Raw genomic sequence first — 20,995 nt, forward strand, 5'->3', positions numbered from 1 at the left:
CCAAACCGACACCCACCCATCCAGCCTAGTTTGTCACGCTCCCCATCTACAGCTCTCTCGCCCCGCCCTGCTCTGGTTGCGGTGGCGGCAGTGGAGGTGACGACGGCGGCGCTGGGATGGGAGGGTACTGTACGCCAAGCGAGCGGAGGCGTTTGGAGAGGAGACCCTCTGTTGCTACGCCTGGTTCTGCACTTCCTGTGGTGGCGGTGGTGTTGGGGTAATGGTTGTTGTTTTCGTTGTTATTGTTATCGCATCGGTGAGTATTGTTGCTGGGGTGTGCGCCGCGGACGCCGCCGTAGCCGATGTCGCCTTTGTTGAGCTTGCCGTAGGTTGCTGTTTCGGGTTTGGACGCGCCCGTCATCTCTAGGCCTGGCATTGGCGTGGGTGTGCGGGAGTGGCCGCCTTGCCCGGGGTGGGTGATGGGGATGGTGTTGAGGCGTCTGAATGGGTTGGGCTGTGCGTCCTGGGGGCGGTGGTCCTCCTGCTCTGGGTTGGGGAAGGGGTTGTTGTGCTGCTGGTGGTGGTGGTAGTGGTGGTGGTGGTGGTGGTAGAGGGGGTGCTGGCCGTGTCCGGGAAAGCCCAGGCTGCGTCGACGGAAGGCCTGCTCTGCGGCCATGGTGGCGGCGGAGGGCATACTAGTACCAGTGGCGGTGGCGTGGATATTCATCGTCGATAACGGGCGCATCACACGCACTGGCTTGTAAGGGGCAAATCGGGGGTCCGGGTAAGTAACCTCGATGCGGAGCTTCTCCTTGCCGTCGGGGACGCGGTTGGCGAAAACGACGCGGATGGAGTTGTAGAGATAATGGCGCCCCTTGGAAGGGCAGCATATGTGTAGGTGGAGGAGGTAGCGTAGAGTAGGACGGTCGGAACCGAGAGTCGCAGCGTCTTTAGGGATTCCTGTTTCGATGATGGGCCCCGCTGAGTAGCTGCGCTGGCGGATGAATGTCTTGGTGCCGGGCTCCATGCCTGCTAGGTCATACGGTATGAGGAAGAGTTTGACGGCGGTCTTATTTTGGTTTTTGATGACGATCTGTAGCTGACCCTTCTCCGGGATGCGGTAGCCTCCACCAGGGGGCGCCCTCGGCGTTCTGGAGGGCCGCTTAGACGTCGTAGTCTTAGAGGCCCCCTCGCCGTCTGAAAGCTCGGCTGGGATTTCACGGGCCCGCGGCCCTTCTTCTCGTGTGCTCTTAAGATCTTGGTACCGGGATTGCAGTTTCCTCTTCGCCCGCTGCGACTCTTCGGGGTTTGGCAACCCGTTCTCGAGATCAATCTGGCCAACGTAGGGACTTGGCCCGTCTTCCACCTTGTTTCCCTCGGAGGATGTGCTGGAGTAGTTGTAAAAGACGGCCGAGAATGGCAGCGTTACATGAGCTGGGCAGCGGAGGCTCGCTTTGCACTTTCCAAGACCGAGAACCCCAATCTGTGCCGTGAATTCCAGGGGTCTAGAGGGAGTCGTGGACATGCGGCCTCTGAGGATGCTTTCTTCGTAAGAACCCACCATAGATGCATGGTGTAAGGGGGATGCTTCCGAACCGAGCGACGGCCGCCGGGACCGGAAAGGTGTGGGCGTCTGTGGGGAGGTCCCGGTGAAGAAGAGATTTGGAGTCGAACTCAGGGACCGCCGAGGTTGGTGTGCTTGGTACGGATAGGTGCTCTCCCGACGAAGAGGTGACTGCCTGTGGCTGGCCGAGTTTGCAAAGGGCGAGTGGCCGAGATTTAGGGTATGGCGCCGAGGGTTGCGAGGACTGTTTGCGTCTATGTTGAAATTATCGAGCGGCAAGGTAAAGTCGAGGTCCTCGTTGCTTTCTGACTGAACCAGGGGGCTCGTTGGCGGCTGATATGCAAAACTCGAAGAGAGCGAAGAGCTCAAAGAAGGAGGGCCAGATCTGAAGGCCTCTCTTCTATAATCGGCTCTGCGCCTGGCAAAGTCGAACGCCGCATAGTCCCTTGGGGGGGATGTGCCTATCCATCCAGCGTTGGCAGAGGGAAAATGAATCTCGCTGTCCGGCAAGATAGTGTCCTCTGTGCCTCCCGACCGTGGAGACAGTTCTACCGGAGTGAAGTTTCCGCTGTGGAGGGCCGACCGCGGGCGTTCAATATTCAACCCTTCCTGCGATGGCGAGCCGATACTTTGCTGGCCCTGCTTTTCCGGGGTGATGGTGGGCGCAGGTAGCAAACCAGGAGAGCCCGAGTCTGCCAACTGAGGCGTCCTGGGTGGTGAAGCGCCTTTATTCTGATGGAACAAAGATTCTAGCTTTTCTTCGCTCAGCCACGAGGTACCGAAATCCGGCTGGGGTTCACGATGTACGTGGTGATTCGGGACCCAGGTCGGGCTCTCGCCTCGCTTCAACCGCTCGATGAGTTCGGCCCTATTGCAAACCGCATGAGAGACGGCTTCCTGGGGCGTGGATGGTCTGGGAGGGCTATCTGGGACGGGCCCTTCACAAAGTTCGGTCCGGATGCTTTCTTCTGAAAGACGGCGGGAGTGCTGCCACCTGGCCATTCCCGGTGGTGTTTGTATCGGGACGGGGGCAGACTCGGGGCCTTGTGAGCCGCCATCCCCCGATCCCCCCCGGCGTATATCGTCTCCATAGAGTAGAGGCATTTTCGAGCTGTGATGTTACAGACAACAATGGTTATGACGATGACGATGACGATGGTGCGGACTCCGGTTATGGAAAGGCGGAGGTTCTACGCCACCCATACCACCCATCCACCCATGCTTCTGCCCTGAAGCGGCGAACAAAAAACGTGATGGTAGTTGAAGGCGGCGCAGTGCTGTGCTTTTGTGGGAGGTAGTGGAAAATAAGTCGGAAACAAGTCAGGTAGGCAGTCACACGAGACCCAACAGAGGTTCTAGTTGGCGGGAAGGCGGCCCAGGGCGGGCGGAAAGGCGTGAGAGAAGGATGCTGGATCCCGGTCGGTACTTTCTTTGTAGGTATTTTTAAGACACAACCTTGACAGCCTGCTTTTTCATGAAAATCTCATGCCACCAAAAGATAGTAATTTATAGTTGGGCGGAGATCGGGCAACGGAACACACAAGCAGTTTGTTAGTCATTTTTCCCAAAACTTTATTGTAGAAGGAGCGGAGGAAGTCCCAGGTGAACTGGGTGAAAGCGGATGCATTGGTCTGAAGCGACCCATTCGTGCCGTTAAACAGATGACTGCAACGTGGGCCGTGGCATGGGGCTTGTTTTAGCGGGACATGGGGTTGATTACCGCTGATGCCCACACTGTATGGAGTAAGAACCCACTGAAACGGCGCGCCTGGCATGTCTCGGGGTTACAGAATGGGATGATTCCTAGGTACCTACCTAGTCTTGATGATAGCGGTCGGTATCTTACTATTTGTTTATTACCACACATACACTACCACACTATCTTGCTGCAAGACAGTAACCAGCCAGCCAGCTAGCTATAAGACTGTCTGTTGCGCCAACTGCTGCCAAGGGGGGTGGGTTGGCCAATCTTGCCGGATTGGATCAGACGCTCCATCATGCGTCATTGCCACTCGGGACCACCCGGAACTCCAGAACCTGCTGTTGGTAAAATTGCAGCCGTTAACCATTTATCCATTTAGTTATGAGTTTATTTGGGGGGAAGGAAGGGTATCGTACCAAATCTGCAAGCAACCTAGACGTTGCACCCATTCGTTGTTGATCGGACACACAGTATTTCGATGTTGAGGATGTGGATGAAACCTGCAAGCCGAATGACGGAAACTGACGAAGTTATGCATGCATGATTGAAGAAGGGTCCAATTAAGCGAGAGCATGGGTGTTGGAGCTGTGGGGGTTGGTTCTCACCGCCCACCTTCTGGCCAAAAAAGTCGAACTCGAAAAAGAAACAAGAAAGAAAGAAAAGAGAAAGAGAAAGATTATAAAAAAGACGGAGATATAAATAAAACCGAGTAACATAAATCAAATAAACGAGACCGAATTAATAAAAAGTAGACTCACGGCCTTCTTTTCGTTCCTAGTCGAAGGTTCCGTCGGCACCCAGGCCTGGGAGCGGGGCCTGAGCGGGTCAACTTCGTTATCGTCGTTTATCGCAGCCAAAAAATAATTCCATCTCTGTCGGCGAACCACATCGCGGCTAAGGAACAGAACAAAACATCTAGACACGATTTTGCAATTAACCATGCCTTCTAAGCGCTCCCGAGACGAAGCTGCCGCCGTTGATGCTGGTGCTCCTCCCACGGCCGACGACACCAGAAAACCAAAAAAAGCCAAGCATGGATTCCGCGTGGGACCCGAGAACCTCCCCGACGGTGCCTGGCGACGCAAAGGTACTGCTCCCTTTTCCAGACCATTGCCGGCATAAACTAACCTACGATGTACAGTGACCAAGATCAAGAAAGACCTCATCACCAAAGCCAAAGTAAAAAAGCAATACGCCAAAATCAAGGCAGAGCACCAGAAGCAGGCCTCAGCCCCAGCACCCGAAGACCACACCCAAAACAACTCCGAACCCACCACCCACTCAGACCAAGGAGGAGAAGACGGCACCGAGCCAGCCCCCGCCCAGATCCACCCGGAGCGGCAAGCCATGCTCGATGCGCCCTCCTCCCTCCCCAAACCACCCGCACAACGTCAACAGCGACAACGACAACAACAACAACAACAACAACAACAACCCACAGACGAGACCGAGACCGACCCCGCCCAACCACACCCCCAAAACCAAACCGACCAACAAGACAACCCGCGCCAAAAGCGCAAGCACCACCACCACCACAAACCCGACTACTACACCAAAGAGCTCGCCACCGCCGAGCGCGCGAAGCAGGCCGCAGCAGAACGGGCGGCCGAGGCGGCGCGGCACGAGCAGGAGCGGCAGCGGCGCGTGGCCGAGCGCGAGCGCTACCGCAGGGCTATGGCCAAGGCCAAGACCCCCGGCCGGGACGGGCGCGTCAAGATCGGGCGGGAGAGTCGATTGCTGTTGGAGAGGGTGCAGCGGGTGGTGGGGAAGAGCTGAATGATGGGTGGTGTGCTTGGCTGACATGGGGGTCGTGGGGAGGGGTTGGTTGGTGGGTTAGGGGGTTGGAGGTTGGTGGCTGGGAGTTGGTTTTTGTTTGTGGGAGGTGGTTTGTTTTATGATGGTTGGTGATGATACCCTCGAGGGCTAGCCTGGTTTTGAGCGAGGGCTTGTCGGGTAGGAAGAGCATGAGTTGACTAGGGCGGTTGCGGGCTGGGAAAATGAGTCCCGATGTCTCTCTCTCGTGACACCAGGGGCTGCTTCATAAGATCAAGTCTGAGGCAGGCATGGTATCTTCGCATTTGGCGTTGAGTAGGATGAAGGCTAAATAAGTCAACAAAACAGAAAGCAGTCAACCACGACTGGGGAATCATAACCGTACATCGACCAACCGAGCTGAACCAGTGTGAAACCAAGCATTATCTTCCGCTCCCATCGCCTTAAAACCACAAACAAGGGCATCACATCATGTCAACCAGAGCCGAGCCGAACCGAACCGAACCAAAGACTTTCTCGCTCATGCTCCAGAACCCGGCCAAAAGAAAGCATGACACCACGAGAGGAATCGCCAACTCGCCCGCCAAATTAACCACAACCTTCCCACGCCAACAAGAAAAGAAATTAGCAACCAGGCAAGGCAACAAACCAAACAAAAGGGGGTCTCTCAGAAAGAACAAAACAGCTCAAGGCTCAAGGTATATACAAATCACGCAGTTGCAACAAGACAAGAAAGCGCAACACGCAACAAGCAACACGCAAGTTTCGGTTCCCAAACCCAAACACGCCACCATCCCCACCCCATCTTTCTTTCCCTCGTCAGTTTCCCATCACAAAACAAACGATCCTTTTGTTTTAGTGCCTCTTTTTTTTTCTATCATACGACCTGGATGACCCCTGGTAGGTAGGTAGGTAGGTAAGAGCGCTTGCTTATGCCTCGCCAAAGATGACATGGCTGTGCTCGATGAGGAACTGCACGGCCAGGTTCTTGGCATGCATGTCGGTCATCTCCTTCTCCAGGCTGTGGTCTCGCATGATGGTGGGCGCGAAGACGACGGCAAGGTTCTTGGGAGACATCTGGAAGGGACGGGTTAGTTGATGCCAAGGCATTCAGAGAGGTTGGGTTGGGTATTTTTGGACATACCAGATTCTCGCGCTCCCGGCTCGCCACCCGGACCAGGTGGAACATGAGGAACTCGAGACAGTCCCGATGTTTCGGAGGAAGCATGTTCACCGTCTTCCTCAGGTGGCCGCAGCGCTCTGTCTCATCTTGCACCGCTACACACACACATTCTTGTTAGTACACTCTCATCCAGGCATGGAAGAGTAATGGGTGAGGCTTACTGTTCGACTCCAGGATCCGGTCATAGACCTCAAATGTGAGCAGCGGTGTGGGCAGCTTGCGGAAGTACTGCTTCAGCACGCTCGTAACGGCGGTGATGTCCAGGGCAGGGTCCGAGATGTCAAAATCCTCCGTCTTGTCAAACCCTTCCCGGATTGTGTTGACCAGCGAGTTGCCGCCCGTCTTGCGATAGATACCCTCGATGTCCATCCCCCGCAACTCCACCTCCTCAATGCAGCGCGTAACCACACTAGGTATCTGGCGGCGCTCGAAGTCGGCCCGCTCGACCAGATCGGAGCCAAACAGGGTGCTGGGCGCTTCGGCCGGGGCAGGTGTGCTGGAGATATTGGCGGTCGAAATCGACTTGGGCATGTTGTTACCCTGCTTCTTGCTGAAGAAGCCGAATCCCTGTCGCTGGCTCTCGGTTCCGACCCGGTTGATGGGCCCGCCAGGAGGGGGCATGGTGGTGACGGGCGACTCGACCTGGGCGACCGTCATATTATAAGGGAGGCCAATGCTATCGCCCGTCAAGTTGTTCTGCTGTTGCGCCCGAGCCTGTTGCTCCTGTTGCTGGAAGGCACCTGCTGCGCGATTGATCCCCTTGGAAATGTTATGCGCAACCTTGCTGGAACCCTTCTTCCAGTTGAATTTCTTCACCTGGCCCTTCCGCATGTTGACTACCGTGGGCCCCTCCAGGACGGGTTCCTCCGCATCGGTACCGACCATGGTTGTCCCTGTTTGCAGACTGACAGCGTCCAAGTTGACAGACGCCGATGATACTCCCTTGGCGTGACCATATATACCAAGACCGTTGGGCGGCATCCTTAGTTCGCCATTGTTGATTTGTGATTTGAATCTTTCTTGAATCTGGTGCGTCAAATCATTGTTCATATCGGCCAGCTGCGCATTTTTGGACGAAAGCTGCGCAAATTCTAGTAGCGCTTGGTCGCGGTCCTCAACTGCCTGTGCTTTCTCTTCCAAGAGCTCGTCCCGTTCGGCGTGAAGTTGCTCGATGGCCACCGTCATGTTCTGCTTGACCTTGTCAAGCTTCTGCACGAACTCTTTGATTGCTGACTCCTCCAGCTCCCGGGCGTCAATGGGCTCGTTGGTCTTCTTCGCGCGCTCCACATACCCGGCGAGTACCTCGATCTGGCGGATCATGATCTCAGTCTGTGTATCCAATACGGAAACAGTCTTCCTCTTCTCGACAAGTTTCTTATTCAAACTCTTCAGGTCCTTCTCCGTGTTAAACTGCCGCTCGAGTTCCGCCACGCGCTGCTCCGAGCTTCTCAGCTGCCGTTTCAGGAGCGCCGAATCCTCGTGCCCGACCCCGGATGCCGAAGCGGTGCTGCTGGTATCCTGGGAGCCATCTGGATCCTCGGCAATGGGGGTGCGTGGCCAACGGGGGGATGTGGTTCCCCGAGTCGTTTCACTCACGCTCCTGCTGTGTCCAAGCCTGTTATGGCTGTTGCTGTTGCTGATCGTCTCTGCGCTGTTGTTTCTCCCGTGACGGACGGCATTCGAAACCCGCCGCAGGATCGAGGACGATCCCTCGTCGGTGCCCAGTATTCTCGCCATGTCTTCATCCATGGTGAACTCCCCACCCGAGCTCCAGCGCGGCAGCTTGGGCGATACCTTTGGCTCTGGCGCCTCATTGACAGTCGTCGTCGGTTCCTTGGCACCCTGAGACGGAGGTTGAGGTGGCGCCCTAGGCTGCATGTACGTGTCGCTCAGTTTTGTCTCGGGTACGGCTGGACGTGGCGGCAGAGCAGGGTTGTTGCCATTCACTGATCCCGTATTCGTCAGCCCAACCTTTTCACTTTTAGCGTGTTCAGGCGTTATTCGCTCACCATTTCGTGCCTGATTTTGAGCTACTTCCTTCCTAACGATGGGCGGTGCGGCAGCTGCCTCGGACCGGGCCGAAGTCATCGAGTCAAGCGAGGGGCGTACCGCATCATCATCCCTTCGTCGAGCATCCTGCGAAGGTCTCGGTGAAGGCCTTGGGGGGGAGGCCTTGTCCACCGCCCCGGGCTGGCGGGGGGAGTCGACGTTTGTAGTGTTGGAGGGAGCCTCCCGGTTTCGTGGAGGGGCCGGGGGTGCTTTGACGGGAGTAGGCACATCCAGCGAGTTGCTGGACAAGGAGTTGCTCCTGGAATTACCAAGCCTCTTGTTCCTTGGGGCGTCTTGCAACCTGAACTCTTCACTTGGCTGCGTCTTCGTGCTAGAGCCCTTTCCATCCTCCGTACTAGGTGAGGCCTTAGGGTTTCCGTTCCTCTTGGAAAGTTTCCTCCCCAGCCGGTCGTGTTGAGGCGGCTGAGGTGCCTCGTAATCCGATGATGGTTGCCTCGGCTTTTCCTGGAACGCAATGTGCGGAGTCGACGCCTGCGAATCAGTCCTCTTCTCCGCAGCCGGCTTCGCCGAGGAGAAATAGTCCCTGTCCTTGGTTCTCCTGTTCGGGTCAGAAAAGGCATCCGACATGGACTGCGGGGTCAATGCTGGCCCAGGGCTCGGGTCGAGCGCAACTGGGATGAAGAAGCCCCCGTCCGAGTCCCCATTGTCTAGATTCCCTGCGAAAATGGTCGAGTTCCGGTTGTGCCTGTACGTTGACCCGGACGGTGCGAGGGATGATTCCTTGCCGGACTCTTGCCCCCGCTCGGGGGAACGATCAGGTCTCGAGCTGCTCCGGGAAGAGGACTCGTTTATTCCATAGGCGGCCCGCGGGCGTGGAGACAACTCGGTTGGCGTGTCGGAGTCGGGGGTCGCCCGTTCGGTGTTGATGAAGGCCTTGTTCGGGGGAACGGCGTTGGGCGGCAACGCGGGCAGCGACTTGTCTGTGATCATCGGGGAGGCGTCCTTCTCCCGTTGCTTCGCCTGTGCGGCCGCCTTTGATTTTTTGCGCCTTCTCGCCATCAGCGATTCATGGCAGTTCATGCAGAATATACCGTGCGACGTCCTAGCATAGCGCAGGTTCTCAATTTTTCTCTTGCAATTCCTACAGCGGAAGCACGTTGCGCAGAAGGCCTGGTCTCCGGTTAAGATGGCAAGGTCCTCAATCTTATTGTTGCAGGCGCTACAGCTGTAGGTGCAGTTGTTGCATATGAGCGAGCCATCGCCAAGTAGGAGTAGATTCGCGTCCGAGTCGAGCAACGTGTTGCAGGTGTTACAGCGGAAGCAGTCCAGATGCCATCGATTACCGGCTAGGGGTTTGGTTAGTCCACGATACCACCATCTTGTTACGCACCGAGGTACTGTAGTCCGTTCTGCGGGTGCAACATACCAAGTTCGAAGGCTTTCCCCTCCTCCAAAATCTGGAACATCATGTCATCAGAACAGGTTCAAGGCAGCCCCAAATGTATTGAAACCCACCTCGCCGCAACCTTTGCAGGGGAAGACATCGTCCGCATCCATGGGACTATCCAGATAGTCGTCCATGGTGTCGGATATGGTGGTGGGTGGTGTTTCTTAGTTATGGTGGTTAGACCAGCCGGAGGGGTATGTACACCGGCAAAAAAGCGACGGGCTGAGGCCAGGACGGCATGAATGTTTAGCGTTACGGGAGAAAGCGGTCGAGAGGCGGGGGTTTATCGCATCAGGGGAACGCCTTCCAGCCCGGGACCAGCTCGATTTTTTTGCCTGGCGGTTTTTGTCCTGTTTCGAAGAGGGTGCGAAGGGCGGGGAGAGGGGGACAAAGAGCGGTCCAGCTAGCTATCGTCGGGTCGGCTGGGCAAGCTTGGCCCGTCGTTCGTAGCGTTTCGTGATTCGACTGAGAGCCGTGCTCGGTGACGGTGGAACGATGTCAAGTCGAGCGGAATGCCACCGTAGTTCGGGGATCTTGCCCTGCGAAAGATGGTGTTCAACCCGTTAGATTGGGGGGGAAGCCAAGCAGGGCTACGTGGGTAAGCAGAAAGCGAGCGTTTGCTTGTCGAGGGTGGGCGGGATGAGGATAACTAAGCCCAGCACTGCGGTTCGGCAATCTGCAAAGTACTGTTTGCGTCTTGCACTACGCACAGGCTTGAGGATGATGGGATGAAAGATAGTGACGAGGAACCGAACGGCTGATGTGGGAAAACGCACTGGGCGTTCTCGACCGGTGCCGATGGGACCTCAACGGGAGCTCCAGAATGGAATGCGGAAAATGCAAAAGACACCAGGGCGCTGGATCGGCCGTGCATTTGGCTGGCTGGCTTCTCAAGTCCTGGAACGCTGTTTCTTCGCCAAAATGGGTGGTCCTTGCAGGCCAGGTGCTCCGCTGTTCAACAGTGGAGGCCAAGACCAGGGGTTCAGAGTGTGGTCAGGGGCAGCACAGGGGTGGGGCGGGGAATCAATGGCAGCTTGTATGACCCAGAACAGCGACCAAAAAGCTCCATTCATAGCCGCGTCAGGAAACCCTTGTGTCCTTGTGGAATTTCGATGGCACCAGCAGGGCACCTACATACTTTGTGTGAATGGATGGTCTAGAATGTCGAGGGAGCGCCCGTTGCTTCATCCCATGTGCCTGTAAAATCGAGTCCCATTTCCCAAAAAACCATTGTATCAAAATCCGACTACCCAAGTGGCCGCTGTTGCAAACGGGCGGGTTTGAAACATGGGGAGAAACTTGAGACTGTTCTCGAAGCCACACCTAAGCCCGCTGCGTGTGTGTGTGTGTGTTTGTCCAACGTTTCTCACAGCCGGCGAAGTACACCCTCCCCTACCCACCCGAAATATGTCTTGTCTAATCCGACCAGCCGGGTCCTGGATTCTTTCCAGCAAACAGCCATCACACCATTACACCACACTCTCTACATAAGACGCACCTCGTACGCCAACAAACGCTGAGCCTGGTCGCTGACGCCGCCGGCCTACAGGATGTGGTGTTACACACCCGGGCTGTCGGGAAGATGGCGAGTCTGGAGCGAAGATGAACCAAAGGGTGGCTGCATGGTGCGATTTCGGGCAGCGACTGATGCGGCCCGGCTGATTGCTCTGCCATTAATAACCGTCTCGCGACCTTCCAAAGGCACGAGTGGAAGCGGCGTTGATGGCAAGAATAGGATCCCGTGTGTGAGAGTAAGCGTCAAGCGTGTGGCCACGCCACGAGCCACGCAACCACGAGGTAAGAGTATGTAGTATATACCCACCGATGGTGTAACTGACGGTTCGATGCCGGCGGCTGCTGGAACCAACACCGTCATGCTGGTCTATCTTCGGTGCCTCAAATCTTCAACTCCCGTCTTCCCCGTCCTCCACGATGCTTAAATTGCTCTCAAGCTCGGGAGGGCCGCAGCATTTGAAACTGCCGCCCCCAGCACCACGCTGCATGTCAAGTTCATTAACTCGGTGGGTAGGTAATGTACTTTCTGTGGATTGTATGTATGTACGGTACCAGTAGGTTACACCACCCCGCCTCTTCCATAAATGCCTTGCATGTTTCAAAAACCCGGCCATTGGATCGTCGAAACATTGGTGCCTTGGAATTCGATGGTGGTGCATTCCCGCATCGACGACTACTTTGTAACTGACGTCCGTCTAAGTGCATACACTACAATATCAAAAAGGCGGGCTTCCATCCCTTCTCCTTAAATAAGATGCGCGGGGGGGCGTGGTCCTTTCGGGAGAGATCTGCAGACCGCCTTGCAGAGATCCCCTGGTCCTAACATCCGCCGCTTGGCGTTTCAGATAGAAACTCCCAGGCCATGTTCGATTCCAGGGGCTTTGCGAAGGAGAAACGAGACGGTCAAACCCCACAAACCCAGGAGACTCCAGCATGCTGAAGCGCAACCAGTTCGGCCGATCTCTTCGAGGTGGATCTTCAAAAACCCGTTCTCTTATTCTTGCCGTTTTTTGTCTCTGCGCGCGCACAGACGGCGCATGGTTTGGTGGGGCCGGCTGTCAACAACGGCTCGGCAGGTTGGGGTTGGGGGTTGGGGCCCTGGGAGTTCATCAATTCAGGCCTCGGGAATAGGCGACCCGCCGCTGTGATAAATGGACGGGCGGCGGCAGGCTGTCACGGGCGAGGGAGGCTATTTCCATCCCTCCTCCATCCCATCCCTCCCCCCCCCCTTCCGGCGGAAATCAAACAAACAAATATTTTGTGATAACCACCCATGCCTAGTTAAGATGAGATTGTTGACAAGAGTGGAAAGAAGAGCCGAGAGAGACTTCTCCAAAACGACAAACGACAACGTTTCCTCTCAAGATGCAAAAGCCCGAAGTAATTCAGGGGCAGACACCCCGAAATAACTTTCTCAAACCCTCAAAACAGCGTTGCAACGCTAAGAATGCTAAGAGGTTGTCTCCCAACTACCCAATTACCGCCTCTGAGCCAACCGAACCCGAGGTTCAATCTTGCCCAGGCTTCTTTTCGAGCCGGCCTCCACTCGCTACTAAGGGTCTAGACCTGCAAGCCGAAATGCCCAGGAAAGGGAAGCCATGGAGGCAGCAGTGGTGATGAAATCACCACCCGTTCGAGGTTACAGCGCAGCGAGAATCACAGATCGATTGATCTCCAGGGTCCCTGTAACTAATCCCGTCAGGGGTTGCGCCGTTGCAGGCAACAAACAACTCCTTGTCATGTCAACCAACAATCCGGGGGACGGCCCGCCTTGTGTTCGTCCGAACAGCACCAACAGTACCAACAATGCCGGCATCACCATAAACGGGTCATGTGGAGAATGAATAGAACGGAGTGATTAGGTATGTTCAACGCTGGCCAACAGTAATTTAAGTATGTATCTCCAGAAACCCCAGCCGGGCTTGGAGACCTCCTCCCCCCCCCCCCCCCCAATCAAAAGAAACAAAAACAAAATCGAATCGCCCATCCATCCCGAGCTCACAGCGCAAAAACCAACACACAAGACGCCGCGCTCCGTTTCCCGCTTTTCCCGCCCTTCCAATCCCCTATGCTGTGGTATGGTATTAGTTAGTACAAAAAATAGAAATAGAACCCTTGCCATCGAAACAGGACGGGTAGAATGGAAGCTCCTGCTGCCCCTGACGACGAGCACCCACCACCCACGCACTAATCACCACGGCCCATCACGGCCACCTCTCCCTCATGCAACCTGCCCAGCCCCAGCCGCGCCAACCTCCCTCTGCCGCTTGACGATATAATACGTGATGAGACTCTTCGGATCCTCCTTCACGCCCTTCAGCGCCTCCCAAAAGCGCGCATCTCCCACACGCGCATGCAGCGCGACGCACAGCAGCACCGCGTCCATGCGCACCGCCGACTCGAGGCTCTCGAGACAGCCGCCCGCCAGCGCCGCCAGCGCCGCAAGCTCAGCATCGCTCGGCACGAACGCGGCGCCGCGCGCGTCCAGCATCTCGCGCAGCACGTGCAGGCCCATGCTGAGCGAGCGGCCAGCGCCACCTCCGGCACCGCCGGCGGCGGCATGGGCGGCGCTGTCGACGTCCAGATCTGACAACATGCGGCAGAGCACGAGGACAATCTCGCTGGCGTCGCCGAGGCCCGCGAGGTCGGCGGCCAGCAGCTCGAGACCGCTGACGATGTGGGTGCGGCCTTCGTAGGCGGCGCGGGCGCGCAGCAGGCTCTCGAGCCCCCGCGAGACGTGCGGCTGGAACGAGGCCCGCGTGCGCTTGAGGAGCAGCTTGATGGTCGCGAGCACCTGCGCCTTGACGTCTTGGGTTTTCTCGGGGGCGAGGTTAGTGAGCGGCGACTCGAGGAAATCGAAGAGGCCGGCGACCAGAGCGTCAAACTTATCATCGCTCAGGAGCGCGGCGCCGGTGGTGGGCTTGGTGTCGCTGTCGCGGATAATGCCCTGCAGCTTGCGGAAGCCGTGGACGTCGAGGGACTTTTGTTGGACCTTGGAGATGCCGCTGTCGAGGAGGCGCTGGTTTTGTTTGAGCTTCTCCGGGGAGAGAGCCATTCCGTTGGCCGCGCCGTTTTGTTGCTGCTGCTGCTGTTCTTGCTGTTGCCGCACAGCTTGCTGCAGAATCGCTGCGTCCTCGTTGACTGATCTGTCTTCCAAGACGGGCCCAAAGATGAGTTTCGGCGTCGTCTGCTGCTCCCGGGTCAAGGGATCCTCGTAAACCTCTAACCAACGTGAGGCGCTGGGCGGGGAAGGTACAGCAACTTCGACGCCCCGCAGCGGAGTCGCCATGGAAATTGGTTCCTCGTGGACAGCCGCAACCGTTTGAGGGGGGCTGGCTGGCGCATCTGGGGTATGCTGAGGAAGTTTAGAGGGAGTGTCCGATGGGCTCATGTCCATGTCCTCATCCTCAACGGGTTTCACGAATCTCTGCTCTTCCTGGGGAGGCGATGCCCTACTTGTCATGATGGGCACGACCAAGCTGAAATCCTCATGTCTCTTAGATGGGCTGCTTGACGGAGGAACAACGGTCGGCTGCACACTCCTAGAGGGAGTGGCCCGAGGCGATCCGATGACTTTTGGTGACCCCGCCCTGGTGGGCGTTGGGAGTTGAGGCTCTCCCGAAACCGTAGCCGACCGAGCCATCTTGGGGGCCGTCCGTTTCGGCGACGAGGTGATGGACTTGGGCGTGACGGCTTTCGGTTTCGGTCTGCTCGGAGGGCTTGTCTGCTCGGCTGAGGGTTGGTCGTGGCTTCTAACCGAGTACGGTCCCGCTGTTGCCGGCCGAGCCGTCTCGACCTTTCTCCTCCCAGGCCTCATAGGCGCACCAGAGATACCTCCTGTAGAGCCCATGACCGACTCTGGTCTTGCGCGCACAGTAGGGGCTACCGGTGGTGCTTGCGATAAGCTTGAAACAGACTTGGCGGGCGAGAAATGCGACATGGCTGAACCCGGCCGGGTGGGAACAGCTTTGGTGGTCATGGCTCGTTTTTGCGCCATCATAGCCTCCCGCACACTTGGCTTCGAGGTACCCATAGTGCTCTTCGACAACCCCAGGCCAGGTCGCGCACCCCCTTCCGGCTTCTTAGGCGATTTGGGGTTGTTGGGATCATTCTGCAGCAGCCTCGCGGCAGTCGAGTCAAGCCCGTTCATAATAGCCTCCGCCTTTGCAGGCCAGATGCCCGCGAACATCCAGTATGTCGCACGCATCTTCTCCCTCACACCAGGATTGGCATCGGCAAGGCCCTTCTTGATGCACTTTTCGATCAGGTCTAGGCCTCCAGTGTGTTCCACGTGGTTCTTGTGGTGAGCCTCCTTCGCGAGTAGTGTCCTCAACCAGCCGCTAGCATAGAGCCGCGGCTGGACGTTCTTGTCCTGGCACGCGAGCCAGACGTGCTGCATGATACGATTATTGTAAGTAACCTTGGATATGATGGTGTCCACCGTAGTATTGGCCTGTGCAGATGCAATCTTCTTGGTCGCGGCGGTAAGTTTGATGAAGGTCTGCATGAGGATTTCCACCATGGGATCCATCGCTGGGCCATAGGCCTTGGCGATTTCCTGGATTAAGCTGCAGCCCTCCTTGGAAAGGCTGGTTCGGAGAGAAACGACAGCCTTGATCATGCCATCAAGAAGCGCCCGAAGTCCAGTAAGGAATTGGTCATGGAAGTCGGTCGCAGCATTTCCAGCTATGAGTCTCCGCAACTTCGTTACGCTCTCCTCCCGCTTCAGCCAGTTCTGCTCCGTCTCCTTGCCCTCGAAGTAACCATGCATCTCCCGGAAGATCTCATCGAGTTCGCGCGTCGTGTTAACGTAGGACGGCTCGACGGACTCTGCTGGAGGTTCTGGCAGCCCGGGGGTCACTGGGCGGTGGGCGAGCGATGATACGCTCGCGGCAAGGGTTGGGCGGGAAGGCGCGTGGTCTTCTTGGCGATCAGGCTGCGAAGCTGGGGCGGAACTTGTTGGGTTGAGTTCCTTGACGATAGCCTGCTCAATGGCCGGGCGGACCTTGAAGTTCTTGAGTTGCTTTTTCAAATCTGATTTTGCGGGGCCGGGCGCGTTCCTATGTCTCAGTGAGCTCGTGTCATCCGATGCAGCAACAGACTGAGCCGTACCTGAACAATTCAATGACGGTCGACTTGGCTACATCGCGCACCATGCCGTCGGCATCCTCGAGGAGCTCCATCATGGTGGGGACATAGGCTCGGAATTGGAGGCCTTGTTCCTGGTGCATCTACGCCCCTAGTTAGCGCATTTTTGTGGGAGCAGCTCTACTCCTGGAGCGTACCTGAAGTAGCCAATGTAGACTGGCCTCCTTTGCCCTCGCGTTCTTGCCAACCATGGCGATGTTGCGCACTGAGCGCTCGACTTCGACCGGCGCCACCTTGTAAAGAGTGGCCAAAGCTTGGGAGGCCAGCTGGCGGAACTTCTCCTTCTGGTCACCCAACTTTTCGACAATCAGGGGCAATGTGCGAGTGCCCTCCTTTGTCAGAGACCTGGGGTCCTGCCTCACTAGTCGGGTGAAGAGGTGATTGAGCGCCGTAAAGCCGGCGTTGACGAGGAGGGCATGTTGAGAGCTAGAGGCTAGATGTAGAGCTTCGAATACCGGTACTATGCAGGATTCGGGAACCATATGCTGCTTAATGCTCGATTTCACGACCGTGACTTGTTGGACCTTGGTATCGATCGAGACATCGGTGCGGAGGAGGGCGATCAGGTTGGCGACCTGGTCGTCAGTGATTATTTCCGACATTTTTTTCCTCGGAAAGAGGATGCCGATGTTGTTGGCGTCAAAATGGTGGTGGCTAGAGGAGGGGGAAAGGGGTCAGCCGATCGGTTGGGTTCTTGGTCAGGCCCTCGGTCGCAATTTGTACAAACGGGAAGAAAGAAAACAAAAAAAAAACAAGTGCGACGGTGCACCCAAGGATGATGTCTCAATCGCCACGGACAGAATTGGGAGGGTTGTGTACTAACGATTGTCAAGAAGCAATGCGCAACCACGTGAGGTATAGAGCTACCTCTGGGCGGCGAGAAAAGGAAATGGGATTGCGGTAATGGTGATGCTCGTCGTCGCAAATTAGCTCAGGCTTAGGTTTGTTCAAGACATTCCCTGGCGGCAGCTTGATGATTATCAATTGCGGGACAACCCAACCCCTGTCGGCAGCTGGGGATGAGGAGGTGGGCCGCTATCACCTTGACAACCCTGGAACCTGAGAGCTGATGTAACCTTGGCGTGCCTGGCTTGTCCCATTCATCAACCCCGCAACACCGTGCTGCCAATCGTGCCCCGCGTTGCATAAAGACAGGAGGAAGCCTGGCTATCTCCAAGACAACAAACCTGGGAATCAGAAGGCAACAAAATACAATTGGATGAGAGGGGGCCAAATTGTGTCAACCTGGAATTTCACCGTTTCCTGACCTCGATATCAACTCACCCAATTTGCACTCTATCTATCTGTCACATGGTATTTCAGACAGGTTGAATCTTTGTTCCACAACTCCTGTCGACCCCATTTTTGTGTTCAATAGCAGCCTACCCAGCCGAGCCGGCTTATAACCCTCATCAAACTACTACTCTGACGCAATGGCTCTCAAGGAACAGCCAAGTGTCCCTACTCCATCCCCCATTCCGCTGCCTGATCGAACTCGGGATACTACGGAGCCAGGGCCGGAGCCGGTATCTGAGTCGTCGGCCAGTCAATCATTCTCAAAACCAAAGCTTCGCCTCAAAATTCAAGATCTTGATCACCCCGGCGCAGCCAAGTTCCTAAACTCCGTCAACTCTGCCACCGTGCTCTCAACCGCCATAAACAACGTCCTACGGCTGCTCTACAAATCACCCTCAGAGAAACATACCACAGTCCCGCCCACCCGCTCCGTAACCCTCGTCCTGCGGGATATGGGCGGCGTGGCATATACCACAGGGGTACCGTGACCTTGTTTTCCTCAGTGTCAATCCAACCCAACCCCCTCCCCCTTTTTGAACCCCAATAATACTTACTTACACAACCCCCTCTCCTTCACCCAACTCCAAAGACCGACCTCGACAATGACCACAAGGAGATCCACTTCTCCCTCAACTTCATCAACTCGATCAACCCCGCCTCGCGGCTCACCCACGAGATCACGGGCGTCCTGACCCACGAGCTGGTGCACTGCTACCAGTGGAACGCCGAAGGAACGTGCCCGGGCGGCTTGATCGAGGGCGTGGCCGACTGGGTGCGGCTGAACTGCGACCTCAGCCCGCCGCACTGGAAGAAGGAGGTGGAAGGCGGTATGTTATTTACCCCATGGCTTTGTTATCATTTTGCTTCTTTTCGTTTTGCCTTCAGGTCGATTATCATGTCATTTTTGTGTTGCACCCTTTCCTCTTTAAACGTAACAATATCATCGCTCTCTAACAACACCCGTCCGTGTCATCTCCCTAGACTGGGACAGAGGCTACCAACACACAGCCTACTTCCTGCAGTACCTCGAACAGCGGTTCGGGGAGGGGACGATCCGCCGGCTCAACGACGAGTTGCGGCGGCACAAGTACGAGTGCGAGGCCTTCTGGCCCGGGCTGCTGGGCAAGTCGATTGAGAAGCTATACGGTGATTACGTCAAGAAGGAAAAGGACGACGGCCAAAAGTAGCCATCGAAGCTGATGAGGAAAATATGTGGGCCAGCCAATTTGATTTTAAGACCTAGACTATAAAATGGGGTCTATTTTGACACTCCACCTTACTGTGCAAATACCTATAAATGGTTCCATCTCCGACATCTGCGATAAATAAATCCCCCAAGGCGGTGTATAACGCGCACTTGTCCGCGGCAGCAGCTCGCTGCTCGGGGAAGCGCAACTCTCATACCCGGATGGCCCAAATGCTATGCTGTCCCCTTGTTATCATGTCCCATCCCGATATCCTAGTAACTCCAGAACCCATAAACGCCAGGGAGGTTGGTGGTATCGCACATGGCCCAGCAAAACCCAAAATAAAGAAAACCCTCAATGGAACGAGGACCTAGGCCCGCACCACACTCTCGCTCTCACTGACCACACTCGCCACCTCGGACCAGCTACCCGGCGTGTGTGCTCCACCATCCGACTCGCTCATGACGTCGTAATCCCGGCCCTCGGTCATAGAGACGTCATCATTGCCAACATCTACGCCAGACCCAGCCATCGACATGGAGTCAGTCGGGGTAAGCTGCCCCTGGCTGATGACCTCGGGATCAGAGAGCGGCGCCTGGGGGGTGTCGGGAAGTGGCGAGTAGAAGCCCGGGCCAGACGAATTTTGTGCCCATGCTTGGATAGAGGCGTACGCCTCGGCAGTGTTGCGGTCGTCCTGCCCGGCGGTCATGTACTCATCGTCAGCGAGCTCGCGGCCAATGGTGGTGCTGCGGGAGGTGGCGGTGGGCGTGGCGGTCCGCGGGGGCTCCTTGGCGTCCTGGTAGTCTTCATCCACCGCCGTGGCGTACTCGCTAGGGGCATTGTGGGTCTCAAAATCGAAGAGGACTTCGCTGGCAACCGGGACGGCGAGAGGCTGGACCGGGATGGGCTGAACCTGGGGAACCGAAGGGGAGAGTACGCGAGGGGTGGCACCATAGATATCCGACATGACTTCCGCGCGAGTTGGAGGAGGCATCTCGGCGCGGTCATCCAGCTCGATGCCGTGCTCGTCGCTAAAGGGGTTGGTAATCATGGCAGCGTTCAGACCCCGCACGCCCTCGACGTTGCCCCGGCGGCGGAGGACGTTAGGAGAGTCGGAGTCCCAAGCGTTCGCCCCGGTGTTGTAAACAAACGCGCCGCTATCGCCCGTCCGATCTGGCTGGAGGAAGTCGTCGAAGGTCGAGCCACGGGGTCGCTGCTGGACTTCGGGATGGTCCCGCTGTTGTTCCTCGCGGCGCAGATTCCAGTACATCAATTCTTCCCGCTGCCTCCTCCTCGTTTCCTCATCGGCATCGACATCGTGGGATTGATAGAAACCATCAGCGTCTTCAGGCCGGTTGAAGCGTGGCTCCCTGTTTGGATCGAAATTGTCGCCTAAGGAGTGGAGGGCGAGGGCGATGCGTCGGCGGAGGTCTTCGGTTGCGCGGCGGACCTCTGGGATTTCATAGATGGCGATAGCAGCCGTCACAGCCACCGATGCGACGACGATGCCAACTGATGCAAGGGCAGCATGGTTAACAGGCGGCATTCTAGGGAATGAGAGGGATTATGCAGTGGTCGATGCAGTCATACGTGGGAGCTTAAGGTTGTGGTGTGTCTTAAATGTCTCGAATGACTTGATGGGTGATGCTCTTCGAAAGCGAAAAAAAAAAAAACCAAGGAAACGAGCAGGACCTGTTCGCCCAACAATATTGAGGCGACAAAGTCAAACCGCTGGTGAGACCTGGGATTGCGTGTTGTCCACGGGGCCTCGCCACTTCATCAGGAGAGGCGCCGTGATTCGCAATGCATGCGGGGCAGGCAGGGGTAGAGGCAATGTGGAAACACAAATGATGGGGGATAGGAAGCGATCTTCACTCACCTTTGGCTGCGACCGGAACTGGCATTGTTGACAGCGTCTTTGGTACTTGAATCAAGTCCAAAGTTGCCGGTGGGTGTGGTGGCAAGAGGCGGGGAAGTGTGTTGAAGGAACACAGCGGTAAAGAAGCAGACGGCGTGGGTGCGTGTACCTTTTGTTACAAGCGCCTTGACGAGGAGCTTACGTAGGCAACAGGCGTCGGGCGAGGCGGACCGTGGTCAGCCCCTCCTTTTGCAAGGGCACGGGGGCGCTTTTCATCTCTTTGTTGAAGGCAGTGCTGCACAAGCTTGGGGTAAATGAGGCCTGCAGTTCTGTGCTAGAACTGTGCTAGAACTGTTTGTGACTGACTCAAAT

General features: G+C 56.5%; 7 protein-coding genes across 7 annotated transcripts; 3 read left to right on the forward strand and 4 right to left on the reverse strand.

Annotated features, from left to right (window-relative positions):
• Nucleotides 1-46: 46 nt before the first annotated feature.
• F5144DRAFT_602652 (uncharacterized protein) lies at nucleotides 47-2,608 on the reverse strand (the record flags this gene model as incomplete). The annotated part of the gene is made up of 1 exon (XM_066791226.1): nucleotides 47-2,608. One exon carries the CDS (start codon nucleotides 2,606-2,608, stop codon nucleotides 47-49), a length of 2,562 nt encoding a protein of 853 aa, XP_066643024.1.
• Nucleotides 2,609-3,147: 539 nt separating this feature from the next.
• F5144DRAFT_234891 (uncharacterized protein) lies at nucleotides 3,148-3,729 on the forward strand. The gene is made up of 2 exons (XM_066783285.1): nucleotides 3,148-3,571; nucleotides 3,623-3,729. Exons 1-2 carry the CDS (start codon nucleotides 3,329-3,331, stop codon nucleotides 3,689-3,691), a joined length of 312 nt encoding a protein of 103 aa, XP_066643025.1. The 5' UTR covers nucleotides 3,148-3,328; the 3' UTR covers nucleotides 3,692-3,729.
• A 305-nt stretch (nucleotides 3,730-4,034) lies between these two features.
• F5144DRAFT_234746 (uncharacterized protein) lies at nucleotides 4,035-5,026 on the forward strand. Its single transcript, XM_066783283.1, has 2 exons — nucleotides 4,035-4,293; nucleotides 4,348-5,026. The coding sequence occupies exons 1-2, from the start codon at nucleotides 4,146-4,148 to the stop codon at nucleotides 4,980-4,982; spliced, it is 783 nt and encodes a 260-aa protein (XP_066643026.1). The 5' UTR covers nucleotides 4,035-4,145; the 3' UTR covers nucleotides 4,983-5,026.
• A 650-nt stretch (nucleotides 5,027-5,676) lies between these two features.
• On the reverse strand, nucleotides 5,677-10,037 carry F5144DRAFT_234877 (uncharacterized protein). Its single transcript, XM_066783284.1, has 5 exons — nucleotides 9,688-10,037; nucleotides 9,599-9,629; nucleotides 6,324-9,518; nucleotides 6,124-6,257; nucleotides 5,677-6,056 (listed from the first exon to the last, which is right to left on the reverse strand). Exons 1-5 carry the CDS (start codon nucleotides 9,751-9,753, stop codon nucleotides 5,910-5,912), a joined length of 3,573 nt encoding a protein of 1,190 aa, XP_066643027.1. The 5' UTR covers nucleotides 9,754-10,037; the 3' UTR covers nucleotides 5,677-5,909.
• A 3,033-nt stretch (nucleotides 10,038-13,070) lies between these two features.
• Nucleotides 13,071-17,278, reverse strand: F5144DRAFT_572455 (clasp N terminal-domain-containing protein). Its single transcript, XM_066788890.1, has 4 exons — nucleotides 17,106-17,278; nucleotides 16,420-16,936; nucleotides 16,247-16,365; nucleotides 13,071-16,194 (listed from the first exon to the last, which is right to left on the reverse strand). Exons 2-4 carry the CDS (start codon nucleotides 16,882-16,884, stop codon nucleotides 13,356-13,358), a joined length of 3,423 nt encoding a protein of 1,140 aa, XP_066643028.1. The 5' UTR covers nucleotides 16,885-16,936; nucleotides 17,106-17,278; the 3' UTR covers nucleotides 13,071-13,355.
• A 90-nt stretch (nucleotides 17,279-17,368) lies between these two features.
• F5144DRAFT_572456 (uncharacterized protein) lies at nucleotides 17,369-18,815 on the forward strand. The gene is made up of 3 exons (XM_066788891.1): nucleotides 17,369-18,057; nucleotides 18,168-18,405; nucleotides 18,560-18,815. The coding sequence occupies exons 1-3, from the start codon at nucleotides 17,716-17,718 to the stop codon at nucleotides 18,763-18,765; spliced, it is 786 nt and encodes a 261-aa protein (XP_066643029.1). The 5' UTR covers nucleotides 17,369-17,715; the 3' UTR covers nucleotides 18,766-18,815.
• On the reverse strand, nucleotides 18,816-20,899 carry F5144DRAFT_620833 (uncharacterized protein; the record flags this gene model as incomplete). Its single annotated transcript, XM_066792035.1, has 3 exons — nucleotides 18,816-20,277; nucleotides 20,645-20,681; nucleotides 20,855-20,899. The coding sequence occupies 3 exons, from the start codon at nucleotides 20,897-20,899 to the stop codon at nucleotides 19,136-19,138; spliced, it is 1,224 nt and encodes a 407-aa protein (XP_066643030.1). The 3' UTR covers nucleotides 18,816-19,135.
• Between the last annotated feature and the right edge of the window lie 96 nt (nucleotides 20,900-20,995).

This window comes from Chaetomium tenue (genome assembly GCF_020726465.1).
Source record: "Chaetomium tenue strain MPI-SDFR-AT-0079 chromosome Unknown F5144scaffold_4, whole genome shotgun sequence".
In the NCBI taxonomy this organism is placed as follows: Eukaryota; Fungi; Ascomycota; class Sordariomycetes; order Sordariales; family Chaetomiaceae; genus Chaetomium; species Chaetomium tenue.

What these genes read in the sequence shown, in the direction of transcription:
- F5144DRAFT_234891 (XM_066783285.1), top strand. Translation starts at nt 3,329, where the DNA reads ATGATAGCGGTCGGTATCTTACTATTTGTTTATTACCACACATACACT. An exon ending in TAAAATTGCAGCCGTTAACC is followed by an intron (nt 3,572 to 3,622) that starts ATTTATCCATTT and finishes AGGGTATCGTAC; the next exon opens with CAAATCTGCAAGCAACCTAG.
- F5144DRAFT_234746 (XM_066783283.1), top strand. Translation starts at nt 4,146, where the DNA reads ATGCCTTCTAAGCGCTCCCGAGACGAAGCTGCCGCCGTTGATGCTGGT. An exon ending in CGGTGCCTGGCGACGCAAAG is followed by an intron (nt 4,294 to 4,347) that starts GTACTGCTCCCT and finishes TACGATGTACAG; the next exon opens with TGACCAAGATCAAGAAAGAC.
- F5144DRAFT_234877 (XM_066783284.1), bottom strand. Translation starts at nt 9,753, where the DNA reads ATGGACGACTATCTGGATAGTCCCATGGATGCGGACGATGTCTTCCCC. An exon ending in CCGGATCCTGGAGTCGAACA is followed by an intron (nt 6,258 to 6,323) that starts GTAAGCCTCACC and finishes GTGTGTGTGTAG; the next exon opens with CGGTGCAAGATGAGACAGAG. An exon ending in GCCGGGAGCGCGAGAATCTG is followed by an intron (nt 6,057 to 6,123) that starts GTATGTCCAAAA and finishes CGTCCCTTCCAG; the next exon opens with ATGTCTCCCAAGAACCTTGC.
- F5144DRAFT_572455 (XM_066788890.1), bottom strand. Translation starts at nt 16,884, where the DNA reads ATGTCGGAAATAATCACTGACGACCAGGTCGCCAACCTGATCGCCCTC. An exon ending in GTCTACATTGGCTACTTCAG is followed by an intron (nt 16,366 to 16,419) that starts GTACGCTCCAGG and finishes CTAGGGGCGTAG; the next exon opens with ATGCACCAGGAACAAGGCCT. An exon ending in ACCGTCATTGAATTGTTCAG is followed by an intron (nt 16,195 to 16,246) that starts GTACGGCTCAGT and finishes ACTGAGACATAG; the next exon opens with GAACGCGCCCGGCCCCGCAA.
- F5144DRAFT_572456 (XM_066788891.1), top strand. Translation starts at nt 17,716, where the DNA reads ATGGCTCTCAAGGAACAGCCAAGTGTCCCTACTCCATCCCCCATTCCG. An exon ending in GCGTGGCATATACCACAGGG is followed by an intron (nt 18,058 to 18,167) that starts GTACCGTGACCT and finishes CCAACTCCAAAG; the next exon opens with ACCGACCTCGACAATGACCA. An exon ending in GAAGAAGGAGGTGGAAGGCG is followed by an intron (nt 18,406 to 18,559) that starts GTATGTTATTTA and finishes TCATCTCCCTAG; the next exon opens with ACTGGGACAGAGGCTACCAA.